This window comes from Lutra lutra, chromosome 12 (assembly GCF_902655055.1).
Source record: "Lutra lutra chromosome 12, mLutLut1.2, whole genome shotgun sequence".
NCBI lineage: Eukaryota > Metazoa > Chordata > Mammalia > Carnivora > Mustelidae > Lutra > Lutra lutra.
Window position 1 is genome coordinate 16,633,958 of NC_062289.1, and position 26,445 is coordinate 16,660,402.

Sequence of the window (26,445 nt, forward strand, 5' to 3'; positions counted from 1 at the left end):
AGGGTAGAGGTTCCTCAAAAAATTACAAGTGATACTAATATGACCCAGCATCCTACATGTGGGTATAATATCCAAAAGATTCAATAGCAAGATTTCGAAGAGATGTTTGCATACTGTACGCCAAGCTACCTGTGTCCAGCAAAGGATGAGTGGGTAAACCAAAGGTGGTATATACAGCAGGGGAATGTCATTCAGCCTTGAAAGGAAGGAAACCCCTGTTGCACACTGTAACATGATCTTTGAGGACGTTCTGCTAAGTGAAATGAGCCAGTCGCAAGAGACAAATCCCATAGGATTCTACTAATAAGTCATCGAAGCAGTCAGGTTCATAGAGACAAGAAGTAGAATGGTGGTTGCCAGCAGCTGGGGGAAGGAAGATGAGGACTTGTTGTTCAGTAGGTACAGAGTTTTAGCTTTGCAGGATGAAAAGGTTCCAGAGATCTGTTGCACAGCAAGGTCAATGTCCTTAATTCTACTAACCTGTCCATCTTAAAGTAGTTAAAATAACCACCTCTCTGTATCATTTACTACAATGAAGAAAAGTGCTCTCCTAGCTCTCAGCCCCCTTCCCCCCCCCCCCCCTGCCCCCAGCTGACATTCAGGGCCTAAGGCAGAGGCAAATGTCCTGAGGTCTGCACCCAGGTGCTGCCCCACAACTTAACAGCCACGCCAGAGAGACTGTTTCCAACTCTCCGTGTGCGTAGGTGAAGGTAGGTGAGGCCTGTAGGTCAGTTCCCCGTCAGCCTCCATGATCAGTATGGACACGCGCCGGCCCTCAGACAGCCACAAAAGCAGCCCTACGGCTTGATCCTGAACTCCAAATACCCCCAGTGCTCTGTCACGTTAGGCCTCAGAAAAGAAATAAAAACAAAACCCACAGTGTCTACAGGGACCTGGCAGGCGACACAAGTGAAGGAAGGGGCGGCCTGTGAGCGGCAGGGGGTAACCAAACCATTGTGCCAATGGCAAAATAGTGGTCCAGGCTTTAGTTCTTCCCGTCTTCAAACAGATGCCAGAAATCCAGATTTCTGTAGGAAATCTCCCAGTTTTTAGATGTCAGGAAATTCAGAGAACAACGGTACCCATAAACAACTACATAAACCTGTATGAAGTGTGTGTGTTGTGAATACGTGTGTATGGATACAGTTATATACATCTATATTTGATGTACAGCTAATGTATATATTCATATCTAATATATAAACAGAGACATTGTATAGTATTGTGGTACACAATGAAGTAAGCTGTTAATTCTCTCACAGAGAAGGGATGTTGAGATGTTTTTGGAGAAATGTAGTCTACAACGATTATATAAGGATGGAGAATTCTGATCATGTTAAGTTTAAAATGCCTGTAGGGTGTCTTAGAGACATCAGAAGGCAGATACCAGATCGCAAGGAGAAATGGCTGCAAAGGGCTCCCCAACACCCTGGGCAGCCAGAGCCCCTGTCCTCATGGGATGTAGATCTAACGAGCTCTTCTTTGATTACAGGTTCACCGGGACCAAAGGGAAGCCCGGGCTTCCCCGGTGTCCCAGGACCTCCCGGGCAGCCTGGCCCGCGGGGCTCGATGGGACCCATGGGACCATCTCCTGATCTGTCCCACATTAAGCAAGGCCGGAGGGGCCCCGTGGTCAGTATTTTATCAGAGATCCACTTACTATTGCTGGGGACAACACGTTCTTGTCCCATGCGTTTTCCTTCTATTGAACTAGATCCCTTTGTCTTGCAGGGTCCGCCAGGTGCACCAGGAAGAGACGGCTCTAAGGTCAGTCTTCCGAGTGGTCCTTACAGCCCAAGTTTTCCCAGTTGCAACCTACTGGGCGGACATCGAGTAAAGCCCGAGCACTGTTTCCTCTCCCCAGTTCGCACGTTGCAAAATTGGGACACTCTTTTTCCTCCAAGCTAGAAAGAAAATCTAAGATGCAAACAACTGTAATAAAAAAAGAAAAACCCAAAACCATCCCTATGAATGAGCACCTCTATACATTTTACACAAGCCCCGTGCAGCAGGGGTCTTTCTCTTGGGCCGGTGCTCCTCGGCAGGGCTGTGTGGTGTGTCCCCACTCCTTTGACGTGTTTACATCAAGAACAGGAAAAGCTCCCGTCTCTGCAAGTGGGTGCTTTCAGTTCCTGGGCTGCCCGCGTCTCACCCCACGAATAAGTCAGTGTGCATCACTCTAGAAAGTTGGTGAGATATTGCACACGTTGCCTGGAAATACAAGCATTCCTCTTGTCAGGTCTGGTTTGAAAATCCACAGCCCCAGGGGAAATCAGAATGAGAGACACTTGACCCCAGCAGTTCTGTTCAAAAAGAGGGTCCCTTGAGTCCAGCTTCAAGCTTCCATTTGTTTCTGATAGAAAATACTTGTTTATGTAAGGCAGTGGTGACGCCGGGGATCTCCATGGAGCCTGGGGGAGGTATCCCACGCAGTCCACAAAGCTAATGTGACCTTTCTACTTGCAGGGAGAGAGAGGAGCTCCTGGACCCAGAGGGTCGCCAGTGAGTAGCACTATCTGCCCCCCTCCCTCCGGGTAATGTCCTCAAGGATGTAGCTCTGATGAGCCTGTTAACTTGGCCAACAGCCAGCCCCTTCCAGCCAGTACTCAGCCTACCCAAGGGGAACTTAGGGGTGAGGAGGAGAATCTCGGAGGACTTTAAGAGCTGGTTGGGATTTTTTTTTTTTTTAATTTGTTTTCTGGGTTTTTTCTTTTTCTTTTAACATGGCTAATCTTTATATGGAAGATCTTCCCTTAAGATTTAAATATATATATATATATATACGCTATGAGTCTACTTCCGAGTATGTCCTAAAACATCAGACGGGGCTCTCCTAACTCTGAACACTTACGAGTTTAGCCACCACTGCAACTCGAGCAGATCCGATGACCAGCTCTTCCCAAAAAAACCGCAGAGACCTACACAGCTGCTTGGGCCCATTGAGAATAAATTGGCTTGGATATATGTTGGTGTCTGGGAGATTAAAAAAGGAACCTTAGTAGTAACCAAAGCATAGGAAATTCAAGCAACTCCATTGCTTTTGAAAGGATCGGTGTCCTTTCTGAAGACAGACAGCCTCGGCTTAGATGTAGGCAGTCTGGGCTCTCACCCAGCCCTTCCACAGATGAGCCATCAGATCCTGGCCATCCTTAGCACCCCTGGGCGTCTCTCTGTCCACTCACCTGTGCCATGGCAAGTGTAATCTGAGCTTCCACCCTTGAAAGGAGCATCAGTTACTATCAAAACACTGTCTACCTGTAACTGCTTTACAGATGGAGTCGCTGTTTCAAAGGCGGTAACTACAGCATCAGAGGCCATAGGCAATAAAGATGTTTACTGCAAGCCACTAACAAGCCCTGACCTTGCCCGTTCACGCGTTATTTTGACGTGCCCTGCACGGCGCTACGTAGAAGTCAAAGGTTAACAAATACCATACAATGATTAAAAAATGTTCATAGAAAAATTAGGAAGGCCTTACACCTTTCCTGGTCAATGGGGAATGGATGTCTTTACAACATACTCTCAACTGCATTCAGGTCACAGTTATAGTCAATGACCTTTAAAAACATCTTAGTTGTTTCCTTTTTTAAAAGATAACATTTAGAGCATTTACGATGCTCTGAGCCCTTTATTTATTAACTCATTTAAATCCTCACTAATGAAACCCTACGATGTTAAGATTATTATTATCTCCATTTTACAGATAGGGAGATGGAAACCCAAAGAAACTGAGTAACTTGACCAAGACTAGCTAGTAAGCAACAGAGCTGAGATTCAGACCCCAAAGAATCCCAACCTCTTTTTTTTTTTAATGACCCCGCTTATTGATTTGACAGAGAGAGAGACAGGGAGAGAGGGAACACAAGCAGGGGGAGTGGGAGAGAGGGAGAAGCAGGCTTCCTGTTGAGCAGGGAGCCCAATGTGGGACTTGATCTCAGAACCCTGGGATCATGACCTGAGCTAAAGGCAGACGCTTAACAGGCAAACCCTGGCAAATTCCCAGGCAAACCCGGAATCCCCACATCTGTGTTACTCTGTGTTACCCCATTTTCTTTGGAAAGTAACGTAGGAGGGTTCTTCTCATATTCTTTAATTCTACCAGATTTGATGTAGCTGAGAATTAGGAGGGAGGAGATAGACTGTGTCACCTCAGCTCATACGGGAGGTGAAGGAATTAGGAGGTGATCTTAAGAACGCCCCCCCACCCCACCTGGCTACTATAGTAGTTATGTTTACTCCATTTGGGACACAGAGTTGTCAACGAAGTAGTTACCATTCAGCAGGGGGAGGAATAGCAAATCATGGCGCCCACAGAAACCGTGGCTTCGCACAGGATTGAGTTTGTGGTCTTCTGGCTTTGATTCCTCTCCTGTGCACAGGGACCCCCTGGGTCTTTCGACTTCCTGCTACTTATGCTGGCTGACATCCGCAATGACATTGCCGAGCTGCAGGAGAAGGTGTTTGGGCACCGGACACACTCGTCAGCGGAGGAGTTCCCTTTACCTCAGGAATTTTCCAGCTACCCGGAAACCATGGACTTTGGCTCTGGAGACGAGTACCCAAAAAGAACCGAGATGAGGGACTTGGGACCCACCAGAGACTTTTATCCTTAGCATGTCCTGTTATCGTCATGCCAAAGGACGGGAAAAGTGTTTTTCACCTGCAGTTAAATCCTATACAAAAAAAGAAAAAAAAAAAAACCAACCCACTGGAGACCTAAAAAGATACAACTTTAATTTCTTTAACTCTTTTCCTGCCTTCTCCCTCCTGCTCTTCTTCCGAACACTGTGTTCAGAGTCCCCTGCCAGACACGTGAAGGAGTAAGTCATTAATTTTACATGCTTCCCTCCACAGCCAGCTTGGGGGGTGTGGGGAGGGCGGGGAGGGAGACACAGGAACGTTCCTTTTACTTCCTTCTTGTTCATGAATTTCTGAATTTCTGAGTTACGTACTCTCACAGTGTCTTAAAGTTTGGCAAAATATCCAAAGGGAAAAGTGGCAAGGTGAGCTCTGAGAACATATGAGGTTACTTATTAAAAAAAAAAAAAAAAAGGTATGTGTCCAAAACAGAGTATTACTCAGTATCAAAATTAACTTTCTTTAATTAAAAGGGGAAAACAACACTGTATATTTACCTTGGTGTATAATTCTTTTTCCTTGTCAAACTAATATATTTTTAAATATTCTATCCTCTTGTCCAACCTTGTTTCCCAATTTTGATTAAAGGAAGGAGGGAAATAAGAAGGAGCAGAGATTAGAGAAGATGGAGGGAAACTGTAATCTTATATTTCTTGTCCTGTAAGTTACCACATTCTAAATTCAAAAATGACGCTTAAGGGTTTATGCCATGCATCTCTGTACATTTGTTCCTCTTGCTGTAGGAGTAAATCCTCTTCTCAAAACAAAGTAAATGAATGAAGCGCCTGGATTCCCATTAAAATAATGGGCTCCTGGTTTGCCTAGACGTTTTAAAGCTACGTGGTCAAACGAGTGGGCTTGCTCAGTAAGTCATGGATCGTAACATGAGAGTGGCTGACCCTTAGGGAACCCCACTGAATGGCCCGCCTCTGACTGGGTGCCCAGGAGGGACCATTACACCACGATCCTGGTTATATCAACATGCACTGGAGCCGGAGGCTGGAAGGAGGTTGTCTGCTTGGGTCTTCGGAGAGGGAGAAGGAGAGCCTCGAGCAGGATCCCCACGGAATCCGCAGAGGCAAGTCTGTTTGCTCTCCTTGGGAATTGGAACCCTTTGTCTGGGGCCAGCAAAGCTCGCCAACGCAGAGAGTAACACACTATTGGAAGTTCTCTTGGATGCCGAGGGAAATAACAATGTCTCTTGTTTGGCAGAAGTTTCCTTCCCACTCTTCCCATTTTTCCTTATTTTTCCATCATTTTATCCAAGTTCTAGTTCTCACAGGCCTTCTCCTTGATCCCCCTTCCTAAGCAGAAGTGGGGAGTGGCTGGGAAAGGGGAGTATTCTCGAAGCTGCTACTGAGTCTGTGGCCACCCATACACCTCTGGGTCCCAGACAGAGACATACTTCAGAAAAGACTTCCTCAGGTTCCTTAGAAAACAGGAACAAGAGTGAACCATGAAGACACCAGCAGAAGCATCTGCTCCTTTGGAACACGACCAGGGAAACTCTTGGTTTTGAAGGGGAGCGCACAGTTTTCCTCCAGGAAGCTGGCATCTGCCACCCAGAAATGCAGCTACCTGATCGGGGGCCCGTCCCCGCTCTGTTGAGCCTCAAAGACGGTCACGGGCACACTCATGCCTGCTCGTGGTGGGGTTCCTCTTCCCTGTGATTTCTCCCCATATTTCTGAGAGGTGTTTGTTTCCTTCTCTTTTTCCTTTTTGCCCATCACTTCGCTCTCCTGCTGGGAAAGCTTGTCTAAGAGAGCGCTGTTGGCATGTGGGAGACTGCCACCTTGCAATAGTCTCTCTCCGGAAAGCCAGGAAGGGCTTCCGTTTGCGAGGGCCCCGTGACACTGGCCTGTCTTTCCTTGTCGCCATCAAGGTACTAGCCCTGACTCTAGTCCGTCGGCCGCTGGCTGGGCCTTTCGCGGACCTTTGGCCCTGCTGTCTCTTCCTCATACAAAATCCCCAGAGGCCAGCCCACCAGAAAGTCACAGCGACAAGCAAACACCTTCTCAGTGCTCCTTTTCTAGCATTTTCCCTCCCCCTGCAGTCTCTCCAGAGTCCGATCTTCACAACCGAGGGCCTCGCCACCCCCAGGGCTCATGGAGAGCTGAGCTAAGCAGCTGATGATTCCCATCTGGAATACATTTAACGTTGCCTGTTTGCAGAACACAATATTTAAAGGGTGTGGATGGATGAGTGCTAAAGCAAAATTATTTACAGGCCTTATGAAAAATGATTAGATCCGTCTTTGATTTTTTTTTTAATGAGGATTTGTGTTTAGAAATATAAACTCCTTTATTGTCGAATGCTCCTAAAATGCATCCAAATGGCATGTTTGGCCAGAGGCGAGGATAATATATTTAAAAAAGAACTGAAGGAAATAATGTCTGGAATTCGTGAGCCTACTCTAGATCATAATCTCCGGCAAAACCCAATAACCTGTGTTGTATAATTTCAGTCTGCGAGATGAGGACAGATTATAATTTTCGTCCTCAGATCTTCAGAACTTGGACGGCTACTCAGGATCAAATCGGTACTCTGTACGCCCAAATTATACTTTTCAAAGAGAAAAACATAATCACTGTTAATCCTAATGTATCTTTAGGTTATGGGTAGAAAGTCAAAGCTCACTGTTTGAACAGGGCTTCTCAAAACCTAATGGGGGGTAAAATTCGCTACTGCTTTGCTAAGCCACTCCCATCCCCATGTTCAATTGGGGGAAAAGGATCTTTGTAGAACTGTTAACTCTCATTTTGTGCACCCTGATACCTAGAATTTAGAATAGGGACCTAATCATTGCTTTTGTTTTTGGAAAGCCATGGCCATAAAAATTTGCTGTTGAAAATAGTGCAAGGAGGGAATATATTTTAGTTTAGGAAAATCCTCCCTCCCTCCCCAATCCCGAAAGGAGAAATTATAAGCTTTCCTGTGCCAAAGAGCGTGGGGGTACAAAGGCAATACTGTCTTCTCTATCCTGTCTTAATTCCAGCCCCCGCCACCGAGTGAACTGACCGACTGAGCTCATTTCTGCTGTATAAACTCAGACAGGTGGGCCCAGAGCCAACCCAGATAAATGTAACAAATGCACACCAGCATGGGGGCAGGAGTATTACCCCACCAAAGACCAGGTGAAGGGCACCCCGGTTCTGGTCATGCTCCTTCTCCAGGATTCACAACTACTGTTTGCCCTGTGATGGCTTTTCCCAGGCAGGCAGGGGAAGATCATGGCTGTGACTAGGTCCCAGGCTTCTCCTTGCACCAAGAGCAAGTCCCTCATCATGCTTTGGGTATCACGGTCCCTTCCCTGCTCCCCCAAGGCCGGCCTGTCACAGAGAGACAGCAGCCTCATTGTGCAACCTTAACATCTCTCCGATAACCTTCCTGAAAAGGAAATTCATTTATGGGAATCCAAGCCAAACAGCTAATAGAACAGAGCCATCTCGAGTTATTAGTAACCAATTCAGGGAAATAGATGAAGTTTTTCCTGGCACGGTCAGCATGTGTGTTTCCCAACAAATCAAAAAATAATTTTCCATTTGAAGGAAAAAAAAAAAAACCCATGCCTGTAATTGTTAAAGCATAAAATCTTGGACTTCACAGGCTCCTTCAAAAAATATTACTGCTTTAGGGAAAGCATAGAAGACCGACCCTTCAACACAACCTCCAGAGACCCTCCACCTTCTTTCCGAGATCCCAAAATCACGTGCCCTGGAGGATTCTGTGTGTGTCACGACCATTTTTGTTTCGCTTTGACCTGTCCTGTACTTCAGTAGCCGGGTTCATTATTTATAACAGGTCCATATCGCAGTTGAGCTAATATTCAAACAGTTATGGATATGATACTATGAAGTACTTTTGATAAGATTATATATGCTTAATAACAAAGTTATTTTTCTTATGTGGTTGTACTGTGTTTTGTCCTGATTCCTGGGCTTGGGGAACGAGCTGTCTTTTTACAAGATGAGGACAAGGAGATGGAGACATTTCTCCCAAGAGCTAGAACCTGCATTCTGGGGGAGGCCGTCTCCTGGGTGGGGTCTGAGTGTGTACCCAACATTCAAGTCTAACGGCCCAGGTTCCACTGATTCTGAGTCTCAAAGGCCCGTGTCTCCAGCTGGGGAGGATCCTCTGCACCCCCCTCCCCATTCCGGGGTGGGCTTTTCCAACCAGAGCTCTCTCTAGGGATCATCGGAGAAGCCTCAGGAGCTCACAGAGGGGAGGCCTGTGAAGGTCCCGTTCCCTCCTCCAGAGTTACTGTGAGCAACTCTGCTTTCAGTTGGTTCTGGATTAGAATTCCTCATAAGGTTGCCTTTGAAGGGGAAAAAAAAAAAAATTGACTACCTAAAAAGGAAAGAGAAAGGAAAAGAGTGGGGAGGCATCCCCTTGAGTTGGTAGCTGAGGTCTCCTCAGTGAAGACAAGAAAAAGGGAATTGTCATCAGTCAGGCCCCAGGGGAGGTGGAGTTCCCCCATAAAAAGGGAGGATACCTCCAAGAGATTGCTAGCACTCAGCAGGGTTTAACATCCTGAAGCTGGCCTGGATTTCTACAGCTCCTTTCCTTCCGCAAATACTTATCAAACGCTGGTCAGCTGTGCCCAGCTGTGCCAGGTGCCCTGCTCCGCAGACATAGGCAGCGAGAAGCCCTAATCCCCATCCTCCTGGGAATCTGGCAACACGGACAAGGATCCTCCCAGGCAAAATCCATTAATCACGAAAACATGCAATTACAAACTGTGATAAACCCTGGGAAAGAAAAGTGCTTCGAGGGCCAGTCCCAGCCCGAGCCAGCAGGAGCTGCCCCGCGCTCCCAGCCTCCCCGCCAGAGTCAGCGCGTCACCCATACCACAGCCCCCCAAGGCCTCCAGCCCTGGCCAAGAAAAGCCTCACGCATCCCGTAGGGGAAACAAGCCCAGGGAAATCTGGGAGACTGCCTCATAGAGGATTTCTGCAGCCTTCTTAATTTAAACAGCAGTTTGCGACCTGAGATGAGTGACCACTCCCATTCGCTGCCTCTAGACAGCCCATCCCTGTGGTTGGCTGGTCACCCCATGCACTCAGGTCTTGTTTTGGGCAGAACTGGGAGCTAGTTGCCTCCCCACACCCAGACCCTGCAAGTTGCGAAGCAGCTCGCAGCGCTTTTGAAATATCCCCACCCCCTACCCCAGCTCCGTGTGTGGATCCTCATCCTGTTCACGTGCAGCTCCAAGGTGACAGGTGGCCAGGTGGGCACCTGCCCTCAGCAGCTGGGCGGCTGCGGTGGGCACAGGGAAAGGCAACTCTGCGAGGGGGTGCTGAATGGCAGGGTTCTGGGGCGGTGGTGGAGACGGGAGGTGGGGACGCTGTCACTTGCTCGGACTGGGACTGCTGATACAGAACACCGCACCTGAGGGTTGGACCCACAGCCTTTGGCGATCTCTCCTCTCACCGTTCCAGAGGCTGGCCTTGGAAGAGGTGCTGGCAGGGTCAGCTCCTCCTGGAGGCTGCGAGGCGGCCGTGCACACTTATCTGCGGCTGCCCAGGGCTGCTGGCCATCCTTGGTGTTCCTGCCTCACGCATCCCATGCTGCTCTCCCTCCACTTCTCTGTCTCTCCGTCTTCATGGGATATTCTCCTGTCTGTGCTTTCTGTGTCTATATTTTCTTTTCTCTTTTTTTCTTTTAAGAGCATGGGAGCAAAAGTGGGGTGCAGGGTGGGGAGGGAGAAGGGAGGTGCAGAGGGAGAGGAAGAGAATGTCAAGCAGGCTTCACACCCAGTGCAGAACCGGACATGGGGCTCAAACTCATGGCCCTGAGATCATGACCTGGGCTGGAATCAAGAGTCAAATGCTTAACCAGCTGAGACACTGAGGTGCCCCTGTTTTCTCTTCTTATAAAGACACTAATTAGATGAGAGCTCATTACCCAACAGCTTCATCTCAAGTATAGCTGCAAAGACCCTATTTCCAAGTAAGGTCACATTCTCAGGTTCCAGGTGTACATGAACTTCAGGGAGTGGGAGGAATACCACTGAACCAAGTGCAAGAAGGAAATGTTCAGCCTAACCCTTGGCTTTTATCACCCAGCTTATTTCCTTCAATAGCATCTTCTCAAATCTGAAATTCTTGCCCACTTCAATAAAAATTTATTGAGGGGCAAGGGTAGAGTAGTGATAAAGATTCCTGCTCTCACAGAGGTGACTTTTGGTCCAGGCAGACAAATAGATAATAGGTATTAGTCCAGGTTCTCCAGAGAAACAGAACCAATATGATGAATATGTCTGTAGAGATAGGTAGGTATTGGGGGAGGTGTGTGTGGTGTGTGTGTGCGTGTGTGTGTGTGTGTGTATGTGAAAGTATAAATGTATATGTATTTACACAGAGTTACTTTAAGAGTCGACTTATGTGACTGGAGAGGCTGACAAGTCCAAAGTCGGTAGGGTAGGCTGGCAGACCCCAGAAAGAGGTGGTGTTGCAGTTGGAGTCCAAAGGTAGTCTACTATAAATTCCTTCTTTGGGGTAGGTCAGTATTTTTCTGTGAAGGCCTTCAACTGATTAGATGAGGCCCACCCACATTATGAAGGACAATCTGCTTTGTGCAGTCTATCAATTTACATGTTAATCTCATCTTTAAAAAAAATACCTTTGCAGCAACCACCTAGGATAATGTTTGACCAAATATCTGGGTCCTGGGGCCTCGCCAAGTGGACACATAAAATCTTCCATTACAGTTATGTGTCTGTTAGAAAGGGCCATAGGGGGAAATAAAGTAGGGTAGAGGAATAGAGAGCGGTAGAGGGGGTGGGGAAATCTATACTTCAGATGTGATCTTCTGGAAAGACCTCACCAGCAAAGGAGTTGTAAGCAGAGACCTGAATAAAGGGAGAGGTGAGCCACAGGGAGATGTTGAGGAAAAATGACCCACACAGAGATCAGAATGAAACCCTCAGGCAGACCTCCTTGGTGTGCTCAAAAAGTACCGATGAGTTCATTGTGGCTGGGACAAATACACAAGCTGGGAAGTGGTAGGAAATACCTTGGAGAGACAGCCACAGTCCAGGTGGAACCTTAAGGCCCTCCGTTAGGACTCAGTATTTCTTTCTGGACCCGTGGACGGTTCTGGAAAAGGTGAGGATGGGAAAAGGGAAACTCACTAGGAGGCTGTAGAAGTAAGTGCCTTGTTTCTTGACCGCCTCTATGAGAACTTGGCTCTTGTCTGCTCCCTTGAAAGACTGGAAACCCCTTGGGGGCAGCAACAGTCTCTTTCCTTGGGACTGTATTCCCAGCATCTCCCACCATGCCCAGCTATGGTGGAAGTCCAATCAATATTTTTTATATTGAATTTTGTCTTTACAAAACCCTATAGGGTGGATACTTTTATTATCCCTATTGTATGCCTCCACGGCGAGGTCAAATAGCTTGCCCAAGGTCACAAAACTAAAATGTCCATCATACACACAGGCGTCAGATGAACTGTCATATTTACCATGTAGGATACACACGGCTCAGCTGCCCAGCCCCACATTCTCCCCCCATGCTGGAATCACACACGGCTTCACAGAATAGTCCTCTGTAGTACAGAGGGTGGGGGGCTGCGTGTTAGTCTGTACTGGATTGACTACCTTTCTGACCTTCCCATATGAGGTGACTGGCAAGTGCACACAGTGAGACTGTAAGATATGGATACATATTCGAGGAAATTATGACGGGAGAACGAAGTTACTATATTTAGTGCTAGATACAGCCCAAAGAAAACAAGGAGTCAAGACTCAAAAATTATATATCATAGATTAAATAATACATTAGTAAAAGGAAACATGCTATCATTCAGGAGGGATTTTTTTTTTCTAGAAGGAATATATCCAGTGAGTCCTTACTAAATAGTCATTGATCAACACACATAACCATTTCTTATAAAAGTTCATGGTAAAGGGAACAGAAGAAAGTGTGTTTCCTTTCAGATATATCTGCAGTTGAAGAGCTGCAGATACCTGTCTGAGGTATGAACTTGATGGAAAGGTAAAGCTTAGCGGCGCAGGTAGCCAGCAGGACCGTGAGACCAGCGGTTTCCACGCGCTTATAACAATGACCCACGAAGGATGGGAGGCACCACACATTTCACACAATGGCCCAGTATTTACAATTGAAACAAGTTTCTCAATATTTACCCTTCCTATGTATGATGCACTCTTGTATCTTCTCTTATAGGCTGTCAAATTTTTTAATCCTGGTCAAAATCACCAAGTTGATTCCAGGACTTATTAATAGGACAGCCCACAGTTGGAAACCCACTTGCTTAACCAGTGCTTCTCAAACTTGACTTTGCATAAGAATCGTCTGGGGACTTGATGAAAATGAGGATTTTCATTCAGCGTCTGTGGGCAGTACGGAGTCTGAATTTGCGTTCACTCCTGCTGAGCCGGGAACTGCACCGCGGCTAACAAAAACTCTCATTTGTCACGCAGTTAGTATCTGCTCTGGACTTTGGATGGGAGCAGGAGAGAATCAGATTCACTGAGAACTCCAACAGGAATCAGGAATACAAATATGGCTTTCATAGTTCAATTATCCAATCCTTTGTGCCAGGTAATTTTTAAATACACATGTATGTGGTTTCCCTGGAAACTGGCACAGCCCAAGATAGCATCAAGTAAAACCTGTCTCTGCATTAACATTGTATCAGGAATCAAGTCAATGGCCAGGTGAGGAGGAAAGAAAACATCTGGAGGGAGGAAAGGGACGCCCCTGGTGGAGAATATGGGAGGGTCGCAGACAAAAGCTTTGCCCATTTTACTTCCTCCCTCCCTCCATGGGCCCTGGCCACAGCACAGGTTGCTAATCTTTGGGAGGCTGGTTCCCAGGCATGGGAGGAAAATAATGAAGTCAGTTTAGCTCGTTGTCACTCCGCTTAAGTATCATTTGGCTCCTGTTCCCTGCGGGGCAGTCTTCACCAGCATCCCCAGGTAATTCAGACACTCCGATTCTCGTCCATTTCCAGCAAGGGACAACGTTTTCCATTCTCACTTCTCCTCCGGTCTGTTTTCCTGTGGCTTTATATCAGCATCTGTCTTGAGCATCCCTGCCAACCACACTGGGAGTGGGAGCTGGGTGGGGAAATCATTAAACCAGAAGGGAAGTCCTATCTATGGAGTCATACTTGGCTTTATAAATAGTTTTTATGATATAGGAGGACGGGGACTGTTTCCAAAGTCAAGTTTTGTTGTTTGGATGTTTTGTTTTGTTTTGTTTTTAACTAGAATGCATGGGTGTTCTTGGCTCTCTGTGCTTTGCCTTCTCCCCGACAGTAACACAGCAGTGAGATGGATCTGCCCTGAGTCAGCTCAGAGAAGGCTGTCGACCTTTCCACCCCCAGCATTCCGGAGATAACGCATGGCATCTTGCAAGGTTGCCGTCGTGCCTTGTAACCGAAAGACCATGTAATGTGGAACACGTCTCCGGGGTTCCAGCAAGGTCATTGATTTACAGCTCCGTAAAAGTCTCAGCCAAACCCCGCAGAACATGTACAGGATTTGAGAGAGCCAGATGTGGGTAAATTGCCTGTTGCAAAAAATCTGGAAGAGAGAAAGGTGCCACAAATTGAATTAGGCTCAGATTATTCAGAAAGGAAATAACAGGTGGAGAACATTTCAAAAAGAGGTCCCTTCAAAACGGCCTTCCTAGGACAGCAGCCAAGTACATTTTTTCTTCCAGGGCTGAGTCTGTGGCGCAGTCGGCTGCTGAGATCCAGTGCCACTCGCCCGATGGGTACACACTTGATGTATAAATATTCATGCGAGGTGGGAGGAAAGCCTTTGAATTGACACGATTTGGTTTGGTTGTTCCAAGCAAACAAATGTAGCCCCAGGGGACTGGCTTTCGGAGCTACATCCTACCACCAAAGATAAAATCTGTGCGTGGGGTAGGGAAGCATTTTCTCTTAGTGAGTTTTCTTGGGTAACCAACCCACTTGGTGGCACCTGGTTCTTCCTCGGCTCAGTTCCCTGACTGTGGGACTTGAAGTTCCATTCAGTGGTCTGTCCATGGCCAGATGAGCCCGGAAGGCTGCACCCAGCTGACAGAGAGATCCAGAGGCAACTCCCAGGCAATTCAGGCTCTTTCGTGCCTTTTACTTGATTCCCAAAGGCCCCCCATGAGACCAAGGAATCTGGTTACTGTTCTCAAGGGAGATTTGCCCCAGGCTCACTCAAGGCTAAGGGGTAGTGGGGGTGGGGAGGATCCTGGGTACATGGAAGGGACCTTGGAGGAGTGAAGGGCCCCCCTCTGAGAGAATGGGGATACACCACTGACTACCCAAAATACCAAACCACCCACCCCCATGGGTCTGCATCAAGGCTGAAATGCTCACCACTGCTTTCCCTTCCTAAGGATTCACCCAGGCTACCACTTTCGGTTGTGAGAGCCAGAGTCTTCCCTAACCAGCGGGTATGTGGAGAAATGAGTCACCTGATTCCATGTGAAGACCCAACAGAAAACAATTTGGGGGAATTGGTGAGATATAAAGGGGGAGGAGGGGAACAAGTCTAACCTGAGAGCTAGAGGTAGGCATGACGGTAGATCCCCGGGGAAGGAGGGCAGGTTATGAGAAGGCAAGACAACTCATGAACATTGTGATTTCAAATGCACCATCTCTTGCAGGCCAGTGACTATCGTCTCCTCTCACCATCGTCGTGAAGGTGAGGGTTTCTGAGTCCCTGCCGTTACCAGCTAGGTGACACGCATGTCATACTGGGGAGAACATGAAAGACCCAGCTTCACTTGACACAATCTGGGTCATAGGACTTATGCCAAGGGGCTTCCCTGCCCCACCCCCACTCCTTCCTGGCTTCAAAGACAGGGTGGTCACTTTCTCCCTAATAGATTCTGGAGACTTTAAAGGTAGGTAGTTGTGCCACTCTGTCTCCTGCCCTTGGTCAAAAGCTTCTTGAGGACAGAATTTTAACCATCTTCTTAGCTCTTGGGGAGCCTGGAACAGCACCGGGGCACCGTTAGAGTTCAGAAAACATTTAGCAGGAAACAACCAGTTGCTAAGGATACAGCCACTGGGGGTCCCAAGCTATTCTGTTCATTCAGTACTTCAAAGAATATGTATCAGCTGGTCTCTGTGGGACATACACTGGTGAGCACCGCAAATGTAACAGATCTCAAGACAGTCCTGGGCCCCGGCGTCTGGGATTACAGTCTAGTGAATGAAATCCCAAGCCTGTGTCCATACACACCGAAGCCCCAGCCCCTTTTAAATTTTTTCCTGTGCAGAATTCCCCCAAGGGGAATTTTACAAAATTTTGAATTTTACAATTAACACCGTCCATTTATTTTGACTCTCATCCCTTTTAAGGAAAACAACCACCTCCACACAAGCCGTGAGAACAAGGCCTCTTAGAAACTTTCTGCTGCCTCTTCCGCACCAAGTATGTGTTTACGGGTGGCTTTCACAAGCTGCAAGGCCTGCCCAGGAAATGGAATTTTCCTATTGAGCCAAAATTGTGTTTTGGCCCAAAGCTGAAGAGAGAATGCATCAGGAACCCCCACATTCTAAAGTGAGCATTTTTTTTTAAGATTTTATTTATTTATTTTAGAGAGAGGGAGAGGGAGAGCGAGGGAAGGAGCAGAGGGAGAGAGACAAGCAGACTGTGCTGAGCTTGGAGCCTTACATGGGGCTCGATCCCATGCCCCTGAGATCATGACCTGAGCCAAAATCAAGCGTCAGACGCTTAAAGGCCTGAGGCCACCAGGCGCCCCCAAAGTGAGCATCTTCAAGTAGCTAAGCAACAGCCACCTCTGCACAGGGCCGTGGGAGCAGCTCCTGCTCAGAACGGTGCCGGCCCCGCTGACTCCCACCCAACCCGGGCTGTGGGAGAAGTGGGTGGGGGGAGGGGGAGGCACAGACAGCCTGTAGAAAAGACCGAGTTCTGGAGGTCAGGTGATCCCCTACATATAGGGATGAGGAGAGGAGCTCCCCATCCTAAAGCCAGGTGAGAGGGAGCTCCGAAGGGAATAGCTATGGCAGTGTGGGGCGCTCACAGGAAGGAAAGAGGACAGCTGTTCCCTTGCCAGGTGCTGAGCTTTAGGACCCCCCAGGTGGGCATGGTTACTCCCCATGAGCAAGGCCAAGGACTGGGCATCCTTGGGGGAGTACTCTGAGAGTATGATTTGCTTTCCTTTCCCATCTACACACCCCAACCCCATGAGGAAGGAGACATGGTACTTGGCACGTGTGCCCTCAAGAGAGGGGACATACTGGGGCACCTGGGTGGCTCAGTGGTTTAAGCCGCTGCCTTCGGCTCAGGTCATGATCCCAGGTCCTGGGTTCGAGCCCCGCATCGGGCTTTCTGCTCAGCTGGGAGCCTGCTTCCTCCTCTCTCTCTGCCTGCCTCTCTGCTTACTTGTGATTTCTCTCTGTCAAATAAATAAATAAAATCTTAAAAAAAAAAAAAAAAGAGAGGGGACATACTTACATGGAAAGACGAACACCTGTGATGATGACATCAGAGAGCCAGCAAGAGCAGCCTCTCCCTCGGAGCCTAAGGAACCATGTTTCTCATCCCTGGGAAGAAGATGGGGACAGACCGTGGAGGTGTTTGCATGTGAAGGGGCACAGAAGGAAGAGGAGTGCTGGGGACCCCTCCCCGCTCAGACACGTGGATGTCACCAAGGCCAGTCCTCACACCTCCTGTCTCATGCCAGCCTACCCCAGAAGCTTGAACTGGTAGAGGCGGGGGGTGGAGGACGCTCAGCTCCAGACCCCAGCTCCTTTCCAACAGACAGGCCCCCAGCCCTGGCCAAGATTTAAATCAAGTTCAAGGTTAAATGAACAGGACTTGGTCTTAAATCCCAAAGGTATCTAGAAAGTTCAAATTTGACCAACATTTCATGAAAGGAGCCACAACCAAAAAAGGGGGGGTAGGGGGGCCGGGCACAGCTCAACAAAAGTTAAAAGACCACTTTCTGTCCTCAACCAATCTAGGAATTTCAATAAACCAGTTACAGATGAGATGCGTTCTTTACTTAACACTTTCAATCCACTTTAGACTTATTCCAGGCTCGAATTCATTTACTTTTATTTATGCCCAAAGACCATCTATTCTTTCAATCATTTAAGCCCAAGTTGGTCCGATCCCAATCCAAGGCAGGTGCCCGAGGAGCTGTGGGTCTGAAAATGTAGGCATGTCCCTTCGTTTTTGGGAGACAGAGCATCCTGCCTCCGCCTGCCCCGGCCCACAGAACTCTGCACTCTGTTTTCAGAAGAGAGACGTCTCCGCTGTAACCAGCCTGGCCTTTCCCAGCTCCCGCTGCCTCGGGGAATGCATGTGAGGAAATCCAGGCCCCTGGCAGAGATTTCCTTCAAAAACGGGGGGAGATGAAAAATGAAAGCCGTGCATGGCAAACCAAACATTGAGGTCATTTGGTTTCCAAATGGGAGGGAGAAACGCAAGCATGTGCAGATTCGCCTGCAAAGATTCCCAGTTCTTGGACCTGGGGTGCAAAACTGAGATGATGCTATTGGGAGAGGGAAGGTCCACATAGCCCCGTAATTTGTCTCGACTGCAGTCACTCACGTGGGGAAAGGCAGAAGGATTGGGGGGAAGGATAAAAACAATGGGAAGGAGGGGGTTGTTTATCTCATTTTGGTTTTTGAGTTTGTGGAAGTCAGTCCTAGACATCATTAAAACACTTTACATGTGTTTTACGATTTTTGAAAATCTTTAAAGAAAATTTATCGCAAATAAAATCTAAAAAAAAAAAAATAGTTACTGGGACGCCTGGGTGGCTCAGTTGGTTAAGCAGCTGCCTTCGGCTCAGGTCATGATCCCAGCGTCCTGGGATCGAGTCCCACATCGGGCTCCTTGCTTGGCGGGGAGCCTGCTTCTCCCTCTGCCTCTGCCTGCCATTCTGTCTGCCTGTGCTCGCTCGCTCTCCTCTCTCTCTCTGACAAATAAATAAAATCTTAAAAAAAAAATAAATAAAACTTAAAAAAAAATAGTTACCTAAAATATTGTGATGTGTTCAATGATAGCTTTAAAATAATCCCATGGGGTAGCAGAAATGGGTGGGAGTGTAGATAAAACAAGAAGGGGACGCCTGGGTGGCTCAGTTGGTTAAGCATCTGCCTTCAGCTCAGATCATGATCCCCAGGTCCGAGAGTCGAGTCCTTCATCAGACTCCTTGCCTAGCAGAGAGCCCGCATCTCCCTCTGTCTGCTGCTCCCCCTACTTGTGTGCTCTCTCTCTCTCTGACAAAAGGATAAAATCTTTTTTTTTTAATTTTTTTTTAAAAGATAAAATAAGACGTTCTGGGGTTGATAACTAAAAGCTGACTGGTGGGTACGTGGATGTTCATTATAATGTTCCCATGAAAATATCTTTTAAAATAGGCCTTGGGATGCCTGGGTGGCTCAGTCGTTAAGTGTCTGCCTTCGTCTCAAGTCATGATCCCAGGGTCCTGGGATCCAGCCCCGCATTGGGCTCCCAGCTCAGTGGGAAGCCTGCTTCTCCCTCTCCCACTCTCCCTGCTTGTGTTCCCTCTTTCTGTCTCTCTCTCTCTCTATCAAATGAATAAATAAAATCTTGTTAAAAATTATTTTTAAAAAAAGACCTTTCAAAATTGTATGAAGAGGGGCACCTGGGTGGCTCAGTAGGTAAAGCCTCTGCCTTCGGCTCGGGTCGTAATCCCAGAGTCCTGGGATCGAGCCCCGCATCAGGCTCTCTGCTCAGCAGGGAACCTGCTTCCTCCTCTCTCTCTGCCTGCCTCTCTGCCTACTTGTGATCTCCATCTATCAAATAAATAAATAAATAAATCTTTTAAAAATAAATAAATAAATAAAAACTGTAAAAAATAAAATTATATGAAGATTTAGTAGCTTGGAAAGATAATTGGCTGCTTATTAACTGGAGACATTACTACCCTAAGGTCGAGATCAAGGTCCTGTACCCACCAGGGCTGCCAGAGTCTGTTCCTTGAGGGGAAGCTCGGAGCTTCCCTTTGGAGCAGTCCCCATTGTTTGGAACTGATTCTGGCCTAGAGAAATCATTTCATTTCGGAGGAAATGAAATCCCATCTCTCTGTTTCTCACTCTTTGTGTCCCTTCCCGACAAAGCGGGCCCACAATCCATGGAGGAAACTCAGTCATATGCCCTCCACAGCCATTTCTGAGCAGTGTGTTCCTCTAAAATGTTCTAGTAGGCTCGTTGATTTGGGGATTTGTCACAGTCCTTTCCCCACCATCCCCATGGCCACAGGCAAAAGTGCTAGGATTAGATTTGGTCCCCAGGGAAAAGAGTTCTCCAAGCCTCAACAAGCTAAAATCTTTTTTTTTTTTAATTTGGATTTATTTTTTTATTTATTTGACAGACAGAGAGTACAAGTAGGCAGAGAGGCAGACGGGGGGGTGGGGGGGCAGTGATGCAGGCTCCCTGCTGAGCAGAGAGCCGGATGTGGGGCTCGATCCCAGGACCCTGGGATCATGACCCAAGCCTAAAGCAGAGGCTTTAACCCACTGAGCCACCCAGGTGCCCCAAGCTAAAATCTTGACATGGAATTTGCCGTAGGCCTCCTTCCACACCACTAAGCCCCACAAATTTGTACCAGCTTCTCTCCACTTCCTCTGGCCCTCGACAGACGGGACATGAGTGAAGTGGGACTCTGGGTCTCCTGGGAAAAGATGCCACAAAGATTTTCCTTTTTTTTTTTTTTTTTTTTTTTTGCCTTTCTGTCCCATGGGCCAACTCAGCAAGTTCTAATTCTAAATGAATGTGGGGGCGCGTGGGTGGCTCAGTAGGTTAAGTGTCTGCCTTCGGCTCATGTCACGATCCCAGGGTCCTGGGATCAAATCCCGCGTGGGACTCCCTGCTCAGCAAGGACTCTCTTTCTCCTCTGCCCCTTCCCCTGCTTTGTGCTCTGTCTCACTATCTCTGTTGGAGTTGTCCCCTGCCACAGCAGAGCTGAGGCCTTGAACCCTGAGTCCTCACTGCGCTCTTTGTCACAGGCCCGGTGTTTAGTCACAATGCGTCCGTCTGGCTGCAGAAATGCAGTGAGGCGGTCTCCAGAGCCCCCGTTAGGAGCTAACCGCCACCAGAAATTTCAGAAATGTGAGATACAATACTTGTGAGGTATAATGGTCCCAGAAAAAAAAAAAGGCTTTAAGTAGTGGTTCGACTACACCCCAGAGGCAAGAACGGGTAGGCTTAGAGACAGGCAGCAGGCTAAGCTACATGCAGGAAAACTCGTGAGGCCTCGGCATTGAGTCCAAAGTGAAACTTTGGAGACCTCTGAGGCCACAAGAATCCTTCCGTGATTCTCTGGAAAAGAGCACAGCGTCATGGTTCTTTCTGTCAGAACATAAAGCAGAGGGGTCTCTGCCTCTAGGTCCCAGATCGTGACTCTGGCATGGGTTCCCGCCCCCGTCAAGGGTGTTCCGTGTGTTCTAGGGAACTGAGGCAGTCCTGCCGAGAAGCTTCCATCTGTGCGCCTGAAGCCCGCAGATGACTCTTAATGAGGACATGTTTTGGAAGTTAAAGATAACGTTTTGCTTGCATTCGTTGACTGGTACCTAGTCACAGGGCATCTCTAGTTGCAAGGGAGGCTGGGAAATGCAGCCTTTATTTTGGATGGTCACAAGCCAAGCCTGGCTTGGGGCTCAGTCCCAGAATCCTGAAATCATGACCTGAGCCAAAGGCAGACGCTTAACCAAAGGAGCCACTCAGGTGCCCCTGTTTTTCTCATTCCTAATGAGATCCACCAACAGCAAGGAAATCATACAGTTCTTTTGGATAAGTGAGGAAATTCCAAATTGTAATTTCCAAATTTCCAAAAATTCCAAAATTCCAAATTGTAATCCCCAGTAAATAAAGAAAATCTTTTTTAAAAGACAAAAGAGGATTGAGAAAAATGGGTTAATCTTTCAGCAGAACTGGCCCCAAGAGACTCTGGGGTAGACCCCGGAAGCTAGAAATGATGTGGGTGTGACCCATAGCCCTTAAAATTGGACCTCTGAGGCAGATGGCTAATCATACTCAACCTTCCCCCTTAGTATTAATAAAACTTCCAATTTTTCACTGAGCTTGTGACCATCCAAAATAAAGGCTGCGTTTCCCAGCCTCCCTTGCAAGTAGAGATGCCATGTGACTAGGTACCAGTCAACGAATGCAAGCAAAATGTTATTTTTAACTTCCAAAACATGTCCTCAAAGAAAGGGGACATGCTCTTTTCCTCCTTCCTGTTGGCTGGAATTTAGATGTGATGTTGAGAATGCAAGCAGCCCTCATAGACCATAAACTGAACCATTAAGGATGGTAAAGCAGAAAAAAAAAATGGAGCGAGGCTTGCTGATGATCACGGAGCCATTACATTATCCCTGACTGCTTGCCTCTGGCCCTGTATGTGAGAGAAAAAGGAACTTCTGTCTGTCTGTCTCTCTCTCTCTCTCTTTTTTCTTTTTTTAACTTCTGTCTCTTTTAACCACTGGAATTACGGATAGTTTCTAGTTTTCTGTAATGTTCAGTCAAACTTAATCTGATCTGCTAAACAGACAAATTATCTGAGAGTGAAAATTAGCAAATCCTCAAAGCCAATTAGAAGACCCTCCAAGAGGAGGGGGATAGGAGGAGGCGGTAATTGGGTGATGGGCATTAAGGAGGGTACGTGATGTGATGAGCACTGGGTGTTATACGCAACTGATAAATTACTGAATACTACATCTAAAACTAACGATGTACTCACTCTGATGACTAAGTGGATTTGAAGAAAAAAGAAGACCTTCCCAAACTTGTCTCAGGTCAGGAATGGACACCATGATATAACGTGTTTCAGAGGAAATTAGAGAGTCATTCAGCCCCTCACCCCAGGGTTCATGACATTAGCTCTGAAAGGATGGGGACTGGCCTACTTTCTCTGGCTGGGGCACTGAGTAGCTTTGAGAGGCTGCCTGCTCTCAGACTTCCCACCCAGTCTCTAACTTTGGAAGGGAGGTGGTTAAATGCTACAATATGAGTATTTGCATGCTTGCTCTTTGGAAATCTGCTTTCCCAGTCCCGGCATTTGTTAGAAGAGACCCCAGTGCTTGTCAGTACCTCCCGGGGCATTTGCGGGGGAGTGCACCTGCACAAGCAAGAGAAGGGAACTAGAAAAGAAAGACATTAGCCCCGTGGTTCTCAAGCCTGGGTGTGCCTCCACATCACTGGAGGGTTTGCGAAAGCAGTCTGCTGCCCCACATGTCCAGAGCTTGCCATTCAGCTGGTCTCGGTCTCGGCAGAACATCTGCATTTCTAACGAGTTCTGTGAACCACACTTTCAGAACCCCCTACATTAGATTATATATAGAAATATATAGACTAGCCTTTCAATATCGGTCTTCTCTTCAGCCAAGGGAAGTGTAAGCAGACAAAAATAATTAACAGGTGTCAAGGTCCTCTAACCAAAAGCAGAACTGAAGAAGAGAGGGATGAATGAAAAGAGAAAGACTCCTTCAGAATGCATCTCTTTAGAAGTAAGGGGAGCGGAAGCAAAGGGTTTGTTAGAGGAGGCTCTGCTGAGGCAAGGCCCAAGAGACCAGGCAGTCCTGGTGGAAGCTGGGCAGCGGGGTTGGGAGGGGAAGGAGGAATTTGGGGACAACGCTAAGGTTTAGTTCTGCTGCTGTGAAAGAGTGGGTAGGAAAGAAAGAAATCAGTGGGGTTGTGTGTGTGTGTGTGTGTGTGTGTGTGTGTGTGTGTGTTTCAGAACAGAGTTGTGAAACGATGTTTTAGCAGAAGCAGACACAAATCCTCCATCATATGAAGCACTTGGGAAATTAACAGATACCCGGAAGCGACACAAATCCTTGGTCATATGCAGCATTTGGGAAATTAACAGGTACGCGGAGACTATAAGCATCGAACGTGCAATTAGCTTTCCCTATGGGTCAGTCTAAGGACCACAGAGCTGTCAGGTCAGCCTCCGTTTCCCTTCTCTCCTGAGCACCCTCCACATCCCCTCCTGCATTTCCTAGCTCGGCCGCCAGGTGGAGCAGTTGAATCACACAGGGAGACCGGGTCACGCCCCCAGAAGCACCTGCCCCAGGCTGCCTTCATTGGGGAGAAACCTACATTCCTTCTAGAACGTTCTTCAGAGGCGGGTAGCGGTCCTGGCGGGAGGCTGCAATAGCAGTGTCGCTACTCGGTCTGAGGTTTCACTTAAACACCCAGCCGAGCTGCCCGACCAGACGCAAACTCTGTTGTTTTTCATGCCAAGGGCTATTAAGCCAGCTGTCTGCTTTCCGCAGGCGTGCTCCCGAGCACTTTGTAAGGGGCCAACTCCTTATCACATTAATATTCTGTCTGTAAGGAAGACTGTTAATTGCCTGGATTTAAGGAAGTTTTGTTTTGTTTTGTTTTGTTTTGTTTTGTTTTAATCAAGGAGAATGTGATGACTCTCCATTGTTTTGTCTGCTTGGGTGAAGGGAAGCTGGTGTTCTAGGTTGGATACGAGACTGTGCTCAGAAGCTCATGCTTCATAAACCTCTCCAGCAGCTGACTTTCCAGGATCGGACACCTATCATCAGGTCTCCCTAGCTCCAAGAGGCTAGGTTAGCGCTGGACCAACACAGTGTGTGCAAGACTGAGTCAGGGCACCTGTGTTTCAGCAGCAGAATGTCCAGCCTGTGAACAGTCACTGCAGTGTGTCAGGGCAGAGCCCACAGCAGTCATCTTCCAGAACACAATTGATTTCTTTAGTACTGCTGCACAGCAAAATTGCTAGGGGTTGTAAGTTCAATTTGAGCAGCACTTTCTGATCTGATCAGACCCAACGCCCTCCCCCTTTCCAGCAAATATTGTGCAAATCTAGCCTATGGTTTCCTAAAATGAAATGCACAGTTATCTACACAGATATTATGTTCATCATTCTAATGTCCTGACAATATACAAATCAAAGAGAATAAATCAAAGAGAAGGTGTTATAAGTTAGTATGTATTCCAGCCGCTAGAAGACACGAGGGTGTATCCCAATGCTTGCACCTGTTCCCACACTCACCCAAATATGACAGCTGCAAAGCAGAATGTCGGTGACCACGAGCTGCGTTGTATGGGTGAATAACTCTCAGTAAAATTCCAACCAAGTGTAAGTATAATGTTTCCTTAATTTACATAGAATTATAAAGTTTTAAAAGATATATTGTGTTTATATGGAAAGCAGAGTGAGGCGGTAGGCTCTTCAGTCCTTGTGACCGCCGAAATCCCTTCTGCACACGCCTACGCCCACATGAACCGCACATCATTTCCTAAGAAACCGCTAGGAGGCAGTATTGTCACCGTTGAGAACTATTGGCTGGCCAACAGGGAGTGCCCCCAAAGCAGGGGAAGTGCCTTTAGCTGCCTTCCAGCCCTCCTAGAAAGCAGCAGGTCCTCCAGGTAATTACCTAACGCCTTTCTCAACTGTAAAATCCAAGACTTGCACACCTGGTACCAGATTTGATTACAAGGTGGAGACCTACGGCAGGTGGCTCTGCCCTAGGTTCCTGCATGGCAATGTGACTGCTAGTTCTGACCTCTGATGGAAATACAGTGTGACCCACCACAATCAGCTTGAGAGATGCAGGCGAAAAGGGACACCTGGTTCATTCTCCTGAGCCAACTTCCATCCCACCCACCTTGCCAGGCTACTGGGGAAAGGCCTGGAAGCTAAGCCCGCAGCAGATACTCACAGTACAAGGTTAGCCCAGCTCTGTACCAGCCTCTGGGATTATCTGGTATTCTGGGGTGTCAAGAAGCTCCTGGATCGGGCTCTAGTTAATTGAATGTTCTGGTCACTTGATAGCTAATTCACAAGCCTATATGCTTCGATGCTTGTGAAAATGTTCTAAAACTCATAAATTCGCCGTTCACCAAAACAGCAATGACTTGCCTAGCAGGCAAGATTTCTTCCTCTTTTATCTCTTTTCCAATTTCCCACAATGGAATTATACTATTTCTGTATCAATAGAAAGGCACACGAGTCCGGTTTCCTAGCTTAATAAACGTGCATGCTAGAGGACTAAGCTTTTGTTTGAGATTACTGTATCATTTGGGACCCCTTTCTCCTCACCTCTGATGGTGCCCAGGGCAGCATCAAAGACTGTTTTATGTGGATTCAGATCTCAAGAAATCTGAAAGCTTAGTTAGTTTTTTGTTTCAGTTGTTTTCTATTTTTCTACTATAGTAACTTTTTTTCTGCGTGCTGGATGTAAATGTAATGCATGCTGTGTCCGCTGGGGGTCTTCGGAGAAGGAGCTCAGAGGAACTCCGAGGTTCACGGGTTCTGTTAGAGAAAAGAACTGTGTGCGACAGTGTGGAAGGAGCCAGACCTGGCTAGAAGCTGCCAGGTCACAATGCAAAGCATGCCGAGGCCTGTTAGGGTACTTGGCACAGGCTGTTCCCTGTGGTTCATCCATCCATGCAGAATTGCCTGCAAACCCTTAACGGCCCCAGCCCCACCCCGTGGTCTGGGGAAAGCACTCGCTCCCAGCCTCACAGTGTGATGATGGGAGCTGGCCTTTTGCCTCCCTGGGGCTCCAGTTCCTCACCACTAAAGAAAGATCTAATGCCTACTCCCAGGTCTTGTCACAAGGCTCACAGGAGAAAGATCCTAAGAGCTCCCGAGTTACGTGGACACCAGCAGTGCAAACGTTCCCTCCTAGCCAGCCGTGCACTCACAGCACTGGGAAGGTCTGCTCTAGAAGAACCGTGGTCATTGTCTCCTTTGAGGACCTCGATTCTCAACACTCACCCTGTAAACACCTAATTTAATGACCTCTTTAATGACACGCACATTATTTCCCACTTAAACATCTACAAAATCAAAT

At 47.5% G+C, this 26,445-nt stretch overlaps 1 protein-coding gene and 2 long non-coding RNA genes across 8 annotated transcripts in view; 2 read left to right on the forward strand and 1 right to left on the reverse strand.

Annotated features, from left to right (window-relative positions):
- CCBE1 (collagen and calcium binding EGF domains 1) overlaps positions 1–8,542 on the forward strand; it is a 229,917-nt gene extending 221,375 nt beyond the window's left edge. For 2 of the 5 annotated variants that reach the window (XM_047697522.1, XM_047697519.1), the window contains 4 exons: positions 1,493–1,632; positions 1,732–1,767; positions 2,467–2,502; positions 4,380–5,460. In XM_047697522.1, coding sequence (XP_047553478.1) covers positions 1,493–1,632; positions 1,732–1,767; positions 2,467–2,502; positions 4,380–4,578 — 411 coding nt within the window. In that variant the 3' untranslated portion in view covers positions 4,579–5,460. Of the gene's footprint in view, positions 1–1,492; positions 1,633–1,714; positions 1,768–2,466; positions 2,503–4,379; positions 5,461–6,360 lie in introns of those variants that run through there. The other 3 variants (XM_047697518.1, XM_047697520.1, XM_047697521.1) reach the window with 3 other exon arrangements.
- A 3,260-nt stretch (positions 8,543–11,802) lies between these two features.
- On the forward strand, positions 11,803–16,876 carry LOC125082063 (uncharacterized). 2 transcript variants are annotated; one of them, XR_007121879.1, is made up of 3 exons: positions 11,803–15,059; positions 15,273–15,512; positions 16,827–16,876. It is a non-coding gene; the product is annotated as an uncharacterized LOC125082063 (long non-coding RNA). The 2 variants fall into 2 exon arrangements; XR_007121878.1 differs by lacking the exon at positions 16,827–16,876 and adding an exon at positions 15,973–16,287.
- On the reverse strand, positions 14,636–17,214 carry LOC125082064 (uncharacterized). Its single transcript, XR_007121880.1, has 3 exons — positions 17,093–17,214; positions 14,983–15,080; positions 14,636–14,745 (listed from the first exon to the last, which is right to left on the reverse strand). It is a non-coding gene; the product is annotated as an uncharacterized LOC125082064 (long non-coding RNA).
- Between the last annotated feature and the right edge of the window lie 9,231 nt (positions 17,215–26,445).